The sequence below is a fragment of the Buceros rhinoceros genome, unplaced genomic scaffold (genome assembly GCF_000710305.1).
Source record: "Buceros rhinoceros silvestris isolate BGI_N320 unplaced genomic scaffold, ASM71030v1 scaffold15410, whole genome shotgun sequence".
NCBI classification, from domain to species: Eukaryota; Metazoa; Chordata; class Aves; order Bucerotiformes; family Bucerotidae; genus Buceros; species Buceros rhinoceros.
In genome coordinates, this window is record NW_010390298.1 from 11,324 (window position 1) to 21,440 (window position 10,117).

Consider the following 10,117-nt stretch of genomic DNA (forward strand, 5'->3'; position numbering starts at 1 on the left):
GTTCTTCACTGAAAAAAGCATCTGCTTAGTATAATAATATTTTATTTTTAATGAAGTACTTAATGATCTGTTTTAAAAGGAAAACAATTGGCCAAAATCTTTCTGACCAGATCAACCAGCACCACCGTGTGGGGACTCCAAAGACAAACACCTCCACCATCATTATTAAATTGTCTTTGCTTTTGCCTTTGCTTACAGCAGAACCCCATCCGGAGCAGTCTTTAGCCCCTCTTATCCTACCAGTTTTTTGTTTTCCTTTTCAGGAATGTTTGACCTTGCAGTGCCCATCAAGGACAGCCCCTCTTACTTCACTATTTTCTTCCCTCTGCGTTTACAAAACATAATAAAAAGCTTTGCAGGAGAGATAGAGGATACAGTCCCAGGGGAAGCGTTCCTGCAGTGTGAGATTCAGCTCTGCAGTATTTTAGACTTGCAGGGCAGGAAGGCGAGATGCAATCCTGATCCGTGCTGGCAGGTGACCTGGCAGGTCACTTCTGGTTGCCTTGGCCAAAGAATGCTGGTCACATCTCACTGACTGCACAAATCTGAACGGCTGGCAGATTATGAACATCCTGTATTCCATACATGGGACACCCACACCAGTTTTGTTGCTTTAAAGGACTCCCTGAAACTTAGCTGAGATTCCCAGATCTCCTGTTCTGCAGACTAGTGTTGACAATATTTTACATGCGTGGTGGAATCTCCATCAGTATAAAGAGTGCCAAGCTGGCATGAAAGCATCACCTCACCCAGGCCCCAGATGCTTTGCCAGGACTGGGTGTAAGTAGAGTGAGATGAAATGTCAGTAGGGTTATTTCTACAGTTTTGTCTGTCTGAAATACTTCAGCCTTCACATGTCCAGACTGCATGGAGGTGGAGATCAGCCCTTTGTTATAGGCATGATGGTCTAAAGCGGCATAGAGAAAGGTAAAGAGCTGAAAGACAGACAGGCAGGCAGGAACAGTTAAGAGGCAAGACCTCAAAATGTCTGTGGTCACACTCTCACCCTCAGAATTATAAGAGCAGTGACGGCTGTTGGTATCATATACTGCCTCAGCAGATGTCTGTGTATGCACCTACGCGTACAGTGCGCTTCGCACAGGGCAAAGCATGCAGCCGTATTCCTAAGCATTGTGTCCTTTGGGTACTAATTTTAAAATGGGTTAATATTTTACAACCTCTAGGACTCTAAAATAAAACACAACATTTGAAGGAGGGGGTTAATTACTGAGACAGTTGCTGATCTGCCTCTTTTGCGCTTGTACTAATAGGTTATAATTGTTCTGTTTGCAAAGAGCCTGAAGCAAGCTACAAGCAAAAAACTTCCTCTCCTGCACTGAAGGAAACTGAACATTTAGATTTACATTGCTTGTTTTTTTCAGAATTCACAGACAAACCCAAAGCCTCCAGACAGGTGTACGCAGTGGTTATTCAGGCCTGGCAGTGCTCACTGTTGAACTTTATCCGGATCAGGCGATGTTCCCAAGGTGAGTAAACACACCTTGGACAAGCCTCCACTTCACAGTCAACTAGCGAGCATCTGCCCAGCAAATGTGCCAACTGCGCTTTGCCTGGACGACCCCTGTGTTCCTGCTTCCAGACACTTTGTACTCAACCTTTCCCACACGCAGAGAAGTTACAACGCTTTTGGTTCCAAAGCCAAATTGGATCAAAGTTTGGTTAAATGCTAAATTTTGTAACTGCTTCAAAACAGCAAACCCAGGGGCTAAGAATCACCACTTTCAGCATTCATTAATCAAACTTGTTAAATGATTACCTCCTCATGGCTGCTTTGTTGACAACTCTGTGCGATGACAATGTCAGTGGCACTGTCCCAAGGCACATCTGGTGGTGACGTAAAGGACAAGCCTCCCTCACCTCACCTAGTGGGATGGACACTAGCATGAAGGCTATTTAAGGAAGGAGGATGCTTCCTTAGAAAGCAGTGATCACAAGAGTACTCCAAAGCAAGTGAAACGGGATCAACTGAAAAGGACAGCAGAATCCTCTCTGACATCCAACTCAATCTTAAAGACGGTAAGTAGAACATCATCTAGTTTTTTCAGCTTGAAATTACCAGTGATCCAGGTTTTCTATATTGATTTTAAAGCAGAAGTACATGATCAAATCTATTACGAATTCTACCTTAGTGTTACACATTGCTAGGAATGCTTGTTGACACTGGATAGAACGTCCTGGTATGCTAACCCACTCTGTACATTTTATTTTAGACTGTGATCCGTATTTCAAAGCCATTAACAAGATCCACTACTTCGGTAATGCCCCCAGAGCTGAAAGCTGAGGTAAACGTCATGCCCAAAGTTGTGCAGGGCGATCTGGAGAGCCTGCCTCCAGAAGTGAGGGATTTCATCGAAAGTAATGCCAAGCTGTGCCAGCCTGAGAGCATTCATATCTGCGATGGCTCAGAAGAAGAAAATAAAAAAATTCTGGACATCATGGTAGAACAAGGCATGATCAAGAAGCTGAGCAAGTATGAGAACTGGTAAGTAGCCTGAAGGAAGTATCATCTCAGAACTGCAATAGGCATTTTCTAGCCTTTTTACTTTTAAAACTGTTATAACCAGTCAATATTTGCTTTTCATTAACATTTTGGCACTTTAGCTTACAAAGGTGAAATACTCAGGAAAAGCAAAATTTTTACTCTAGAAGTTAACATAAAGCACGTTATTCAATTGGACTATCAACTGTACGTTGTCTCTGTTGATTAGTTCCACCAGGGAACTGAAATAATATGATGAGACCGTTGCAACTAATCATTAGCAATGGCTAAATATTATTTAGCAAATACACCTTTTGAATAATTCTACTATTTTAGTCAATTAGTTTATTCATCAAATTCTTTTTTGTGGCATTCAAATAGCTCTGTGGGTGTTCAAATATTATTCAGTACAGGCATTATTCATATCGTGCCGATGAGCTTTGACTGTAATGTATTCAGCAAATACTTTTAAAAAAATTTCATCATCTCTCCCAACTAACCCAACATGAAAGGAGAATATTAACAACAAGTACATACTCATGAATTACGTACCGACCAAGAAATCTTTGTGGAAGAAATCTGCAAAGGCTTTTGAATAACTAAGTGCAGGAATTTGGCAATCTGTTTGCAGACTATTTGGGAGAGAAAAGGGCAAGATTCACCAGATAAATTATTCATCGTTAATTATATGCTTAGCTGTAGTGATGATGGTTATGACAGCCCAACTAGAACATTTTTATACTCGTGGAAAATTTCGATGCACAGAGGTGAAAATGTAAACCAATCTTCTCTATTGTAAATAGATGGCAAAAATTCTTTACAGGGAAAAAGAAACCCCTTTAGTAAACTCCTTCACTTTTTATGATTATGCTTCTATTCAGTATTTCTTTTGCTATGTCTCTAACTCAAAAGGACCACGCCAATCTTCTAAGCTGGATTCTGATCCCACAGGCACTTTGATACCAACGCTCACAGTACTTGCCTGGTATCCACTTCGCCTGAGGCATCATTTTGTGGTCTCCATTCAAAACGACTTCACACTGATGAGAATGAGAATTAAACAAGATTAACTTTTCCCTGGAAGTTAGCAACAGAGAATAAGACTGAGATAAGAGGCAAAGGAGTATTAATGTGCAAACAGAATTTTCTAGGCCATGTAATTTGTTATTCGTACTGGAAAGTCTCAAAACAATTTATATGAGTATGTTTCTGACTGATTTTTGAGATCGTCTGTTATACTGGCTGTCACTGTAGTTTTGTCCTTAGAAAACATAGTAGCCTTTTGTGCAAGCCGAGTCCCACAGAAGGGTAAAAGGTGTTATACTGATAATTAAAATCTAAATTTCCTGATTTTTGGTGAAATGCAGCTGGTTGGCTCACACTGATCCAAGAGATGTAGCAAGAATTGAGAGCAAAACCGTCATCATCACTCAAGAACAGAGAGATACCACTCCGATCCCAAAAACCGGAACCAGCCAGCTAGGTCACTGGATGTCTGAAGAAGATTTTGAGAAAGCCTTCAATACCAGGTTCCCAGGCTGCATGCAAGGTGGGCAAGACAAGGGTGGTCAACAACGAACTTCTAGGATTACAGAGACACTACTAATAGTCGTTACTAATCTTTAAAGAAAGATCTTAGCTGAAGGTTTAGGTTTACACCCCTGATATTAGTCATTTTGTTGGTTTCATCCAGATCTTCACCATAGATCCAAATGCCTGTGCAAGGACAGTCCTCAGTCTCCATCCAGAATTATTCTCTCCATGAAGAGGGGGAAAGTAAGATAGGAAAATGAGAGATTTTTTCAGGTAGTCACACAGCAACTAGGCAGCAGATCGGAACTGAGGTGAGAATGGAGGACCCCCATCCCCAGCAATAATTTCAGGTTCAGTGATTCATGCCAGCAGAGAACTTGGCCTCCATCCACTCACCTTCACCCACTGGCTAGGCAATTTAAACAGCTGCTTCCAGCAATTAAGATAAAAATTCTTGCTACACAATCAGACAAGCCTACAGCTCTTTAAACATTGTCAGAAACACCCACAAGACAAACAGCTTTTAAAGGAGTGAAAAACAACCTCCATGTTAATAAAGACTATTTCCAAAGTTCCTTTGTTTGCTCTTCACCACATCTTGCTCTTCCCTGTTTTCCAGGACGTACCATGTATGTCATCCCCTTCAGCATGGGGCCTATTGGGTCTCCCTTGTCCAAGATTGGGATTGAGCTGACAGATTCACCGTATGTAGTGGCCAGTATGAGGATCATGACACGGATGGGAACAGCCGCTTTGACAGCCCTGAGCAACGGGGAGTTTGTGAAATGCCTTCACTCAGTTGGATGTCCTCTGCCACTAAAAGGTAAGAGACAATAAACACTGTCACCGCTGGAAATTCCCAGGGGCATGGTTTAGAGCTGACTGTGTCTTCTCAGCACACAGGAGACACTCACCGTGGAAGACCAGGGTGATTTGTGCAACAGCGCTAGGTTCAGAGCACAGCTAAAGCTCAGTGAGAGTTTCATGGAAAGGACGTTATTAGCCCTAGTACTTACCAGGGGGGTGCCTTTAAAGCATCTGGTACGGGTGCCTGTGCGACGCTGATGAAACAACAGTGTGATCCAGCATGGAAATTGCTGTATTCATGAGTACAACATTCTGTTCTGCAGAGCCATTAATCAACAACTGGCCGTGCAACCCAGAGCTAACACTGATTGCCCATCTCCCGGATCGCAGAGAGATCATTTCATTTGGCAGCGGTTATGGAGGAAACTCCTTACTGGGGAAAAAATGCTTTGCTCTCAGAATTGCTAGCAGAATCGCCAAAGACGAAGGCTGGCTAGCTGAGCACATGCTGGTAAGAGCTGTTAAATCATGTGTGCGTGAATAGCCATTAAACCCTAAATTAGCTCAACATAAATATGTCACATCTTGCTATCAGTGAAATTAGTCTCATATGGATAGTCCTGTAGCGTTAGGTATGAATTTATCACGTGGCAGCTTGTGAGAAAAAGGAAACTGCTTGCAGGGTGAAGTACCAAACATTTTTAAATCAGAAACCAAGAAAGGTTTGGAACTTCTGACAGTGGTCACTTGTAGGCAGACCCATGTACTTGAGCAGAAACTAAACATCATCCCTGGGCATCCACATTGTCCCTACAAGTCTTACAGCAAAAGATTAACACAAGTTTTGAAAAGTGCCTTTCATATTATATAGAGGTCTATGTACTCAAAAATCTGCAAATACTGATGAGTATTGGTAAAATATTAATTTCTAAATGAGTTCTGCTTTGTACATTTCCTGTCTTTACTTTCTGCTGTCATTTAAATGTTCTACTACCATAAAATACCACTGAAAAAAGAATTTCTCAGTGCATAAGAGAACGTTCCCAGAAAAAATTATCTATGGAGTCTGAGAAGTGCAAAAGTATCCTTACATGAAGTGCTTTCACTTCGCTTCAGTTGTGCAGCCAAAATTATATTGCCTGGTTTTCTTGTCTCAGCTGAGAAACACAGCTGTGTACAGTCTATCTTTAATCAGCAGAGTAAAAATAAATGTTTGAATTCCATACATACCCCACATCTTTTAAAAAATATAAGAACTCCTTACAGAAATTCTAAGGGCAGGAAGAGTAGACTTTTTGATTCATAAAGTACAGTTTAAGTTATTTGTCAACTGTATTATGTGGTGTTTCTTCTGTGGGAAGAAATTTGCATACTTAAATATTTTATCATTACCACTTGCTGGGACAAAATCTTCAAAATGAAAAGTGCAAAAAAAAAAAAAAAAGACTGTATTTAACAGTAGCTTTAATTTTTCAATAGATCCTGGGCATTACCAATCCAGAAGGTGAAAAAAAGTATTTTGCTGCAGCATTTCCTAGTGCATGTGGAAAAACTAACTTGGCCATGATGAACCCAAGTCTGCCAGGATGGAAAATTGAGTGTGTGGGTGATGACATTGCCTGGATGAAATTTGATGAACAAGGTATGGAGCTGAAGTTGGATTGTTTTACAACCCAGTATAGGTTGTTTTTAGGTGCAGCAAGACATGCCACAAAATTCTGGATAGAATTAGAAGAGTCTGATTGACTTAAATTTTGTCATTTAACTTCCAGGCAACTTAAGGGCAATCAATCCTGAAAACGGATTTTTTGGTGTTGCCCCTGGAACCTCAGTCAAAACAAACCCTAATGCTGTTAAAACCATATTCAAGAACACCATCTTTACCAATGTAGCAGAAACCAGTGATGGAGGTGTCTACTGGGAAGGCATTGACGAGATGTTACCACCAGGAGTAACACTGACTTCATGGAAGAACAGGGCCTGGACCCCAGATAATGGTAACCTGCCCACTCCACAGCCGCTCTTGTCTTTCTCTGCTGAATTCAGGTTAATTCTGCCGTTATGACCGTTTCATTGCACTCTGTGCAGGGGAACCTTGTGCTCATCCCAACTCACGATTCTGCACTCCAGCCAGCCAGTGCCCCATCATGGACCCTGCGTGGGAGTCCCCGGAAGGCGTGCCCATTGAAGGGATAATATTCGGAGGCCGCAGACCTGCTGGTAAGAGATGCAGCAGCCAGACAGCAAGGCAGGAAGTGCTGATCACAGAAGATCTGAAACACAACTGGGCATAGAGGCAGGTTTTGCCTTCACAGCCACAAACCCAAGGAATTAACCATGTTAGTCAAACTGCTCCGTGTTAGCCTTGACAACCACACTTACAGCTACTGGCATTTCAGTGTCCGACTTGTTAGATGTTAACACAAACCAGGTAATGACTGTAAAGGGCTGCAGAACCATCAGGACCCGCTAACCTGGGCAATATGTAGACACAAACCAAACTGCTTCGCTCATCTCAGTTTGCTTGCAGTTTAACTAGCTCATATAGGAAACGGTTCAAGAAATGAACCGGTTGTAGACAGTTTACAGAAAAGGAAGTAAAATAAATTTATCTATTAAAGGTGACCTAAAGTTGGAGAAGAAATAGAAGTGATTCTAGGTCTGAGTCTAATATCGTGACCCCAGGACCAGAGTCTCTTTCCAGTAAAATCTGCTGGGGATTCTGGGGTCCCAGATAGCTCCAGTTTTGAAAACATTCATATACACTTATTTGCTGTAAGAGAGCAGGAAATTAACTGATTAAAAAAACAGGAAAAATTAGGATACGTTGTACAGTAACATGCCTTCAGCAGTACCTCAGTTAGCAAAACCTGTTATAAAAATGTTTCTGAACCTCTAATTAGAGTCATTTTGTTCTTTACAGGTGTGCCTCTCGTGTATGAGGCCTTTAACTGGCAGCATGGAGTATTTATAGGAGCAGCTATGAGATCTGAAGCAACAGCAGCTGCTGAGCACAAAGGTAAATCTAAATTTAATCTGTCTACCTGTATTAAAAGCAACCCTCTTTGGACTGCCTGCTCTGTCCTCCTCCCTCGCTCTTTCGCAATTCAGTCTTGGCAGTTAATTTTGCAACCTTTGCATTTCCACAAGAGAAAATATTTGTACTGGAATTAAGAGCCAAATTCAAGCAAAATAATCCCCTAGATGACAAGCATACAGGGTACAGTCATGGGATTGCCAGCAGCCTTGATACAGAGTTCTTGTTACAGTCTGGGATAAATAAATTTTCCCTCCTGCTAGAGTTCAACATAAATACATGAACGATCAAAGCCAGCTCTTGAGGATCTTCATTTAAGCTGCCGGACTTGAGATTTAAGAAATCTAATTTCCACTGATTACAAAAATTAATTTGATTTGTACATTTTTTGTACATCAAGGATAATGCTGATATTGTTTCTCAAAGCTCTTTGGTTCGTATACAGAAGGGTGGTTAAGGGACCCTGGGTACCAAATCCTGGGAGGATCAGAAGCTTTGTGCTTTCGAATAAATGTGCTATTTATTACCTTACAATCTCCACTTGTGTTTTGAACAGGAAAAGTCATTATGCACGATCCATTTGCCATGAGACCTTTCTTTGGCTACAACTTTGGCAAATACTTGGCCCACTGGCTCAGCATGGCACATCGTCCAGCTGCAAAACTACCAAGGATCTTCCATGTTAACTGGTTCCGGAAAGACAGTCAAGGGAAATTCCTGTGGCCTGGCTACGGAGAGAATTCCCGAGTGCTGGAGTGGATGTTCAAGAGAATTGAAGGGAAAGCCTCTGCCAAGACCACTGCCATCGGTTATATCCCTGCTGACACTGCTTTGAACTTGAAAGGTTTAGAAGATGTCAACTTGACTGAACTGTTTGATATCTCCAAAGAGTTCTGGGAAAAGGAGGTAGAAGAAATCAAACAATACTTTGAAGTGCAAGTGAATGCTGACCTTCCCTATGAAATAGAAAGGGAAACACTTGCCTTAGAGATGAGGATAAAACAGTTGTAGTTGATCAAACTCACAAGTATTTATCACTCCACACGTGCTAAGACAGGACAAACACATCTTACCAAATCACCACTGGAAGCATAACAGCACACCGATGGGCAGAGTGTTATAATGAGAGCAGGTCCTAGCTGAGGTAGAATATAGAAGCATGTAGAATATAGGGGCATTCTAGAAGCTACTCCAGACCTAATGATTTATAACTACATCAGCTGTGAGAATGTATGGTCTTCAAAATCCTGATCTGTCACTTACACGCACATATAGCCACGATGCATAAATTATTCACCATGTTCCGCATATACAATCCAAACCAATCCAGCCTTCAAGGTGCAGCCCATTGTTTCTATCACACAAACCTCTGGAGTCTCCGACTCTGCAGGAATGAAGAAAGTGAGATGCTGTATATATGTATTACTTAAACGTATTTCATGGCTTAAATATTTTTTAGAAAAATGAAGTTGTAACTTTTATCAGTCGAAGATGACGGTGTTACTAATGCGTATTTAAGATATTGCTATTATGACTCATGTTCCTGTGATTTCCAGATGTTTTGAATGGCTTGTTCTTTAAACTATTGAAATAAATGTTTATACAAAATATGACCTCACTCCCAATATTCTCCATGTTTTCAAACTACATGCACATAAACTGGGCCTCCTGTCAATACCACAGCACAGGAAGAAATTCGCATTTGGAAGTTAGATGTTGACTAGCACTGATCTGCTACTCCTAAGCCAACTAGTTTAAGCCATACTCTGTCTTTGTGACTTATTCAAGCCAAAAGAATGATCCAGAAATCACGACACCAGCTGTGAGCAGTCATTCAGCTAGTGATGTGCTCTCCATAACTGGGCATTGTTAGTTACTTCAGGCATTTATAAAATAAACTACCCTCTAGGAAGCCCCATATTAGGATTTTGCTCATTTGCTGAAGTCATAGGGCTTGTCTCTGTTCCACAGTACTTTGGCTCTTGCAAGAATAACTAGTGGAGCTGCTGAAGTAAAGACAGTTTGGGAAAAGTTTTCCAGGTTTGTTGAGATGCCTAAAGCCGTAGAGCTCAATGAAAACAGGGGTAGGAGCCTGCACTGGCTTCTTTGTAGATCCAAGATACTGAAATCATCCCATGTTCTCCCAATTAAAGGTGTCCTTTACGTGCTTCCCATGTCCCTGGCAGGTATCCTGCTTTGAATGTTTGATCTCTCAAAATATATTGCAAATATTTGCTTAG

The 10,117-nt window shown here is 41.3% G+C and overlaps 1 protein-coding gene across 2 annotated transcripts; it reads left to right on the forward strand.

Annotated features, from left to right (window-relative positions):
- The first annotated feature begins 1,960 nt into the window (after positions 1–1,960).
- Positions 1,961–9,016, forward strand: PCK1 (phosphoenolpyruvate carboxykinase 1 (soluble)). Of its 2 annotated transcripts, none has more exons than XM_010137373.1 (10): positions 1,961–2,037; positions 2,253–2,503; positions 3,868–4,049; positions 4,653–4,856; positions 5,164–5,351; positions 6,320–6,482; positions 6,613–6,837; positions 6,929–7,060; positions 7,764–7,859; positions 8,434–9,016. In XM_010137373.1, the coding sequence occupies exons 2-10, from the start codon at positions 2,280–2,282 to the stop codon at positions 8,886–8,888; spliced, it is 1,869 nt and encodes a 622-aa protein (XP_010135675.1). In that variant the 5' UTR covers positions 1,961–2,037; positions 2,253–2,279; the 3' UTR covers positions 8,889–9,016. The 2 variants fall into 2 exon arrangements, with proteins under 2 accessions (XP_010135675.1, XP_010135670.1); XM_010137368.1 differs by lacking the exon at positions 1,961–2,037 and adding an exon at positions 5,043–5,056 and having other exon boundaries at positions 2,238–2,503; positions 4,653–4,845.
- The last annotated feature ends 1,101 nt before the right edge of the window (positions 9,017–10,117 follow it).

Bases quoted from the DNA above. Each gene is read 5' to 3' on its own strand.
- PCK1 (XM_010137368.1), top strand. From the start codon at position 2,280: ATGCCCCCAGAGCTGAAAGCTGAGGTAAACGTCATGCCCAAAGTTGTG. The intron at 5,352-6,319 runs GTAAGAGCTGTT...ATTTTTCAATAG, and splicing joins GGCTAGCTGAGCACATGCTG to ATCCTGGGCATTACCAATCC. The intron at 7,860-8,433 runs GTAAATCTAAAT...TGTTTTGAACAG, and splicing joins AGCAGCTGCTGAGCACAAAG to GAAAAGTCATTATGCACGAT.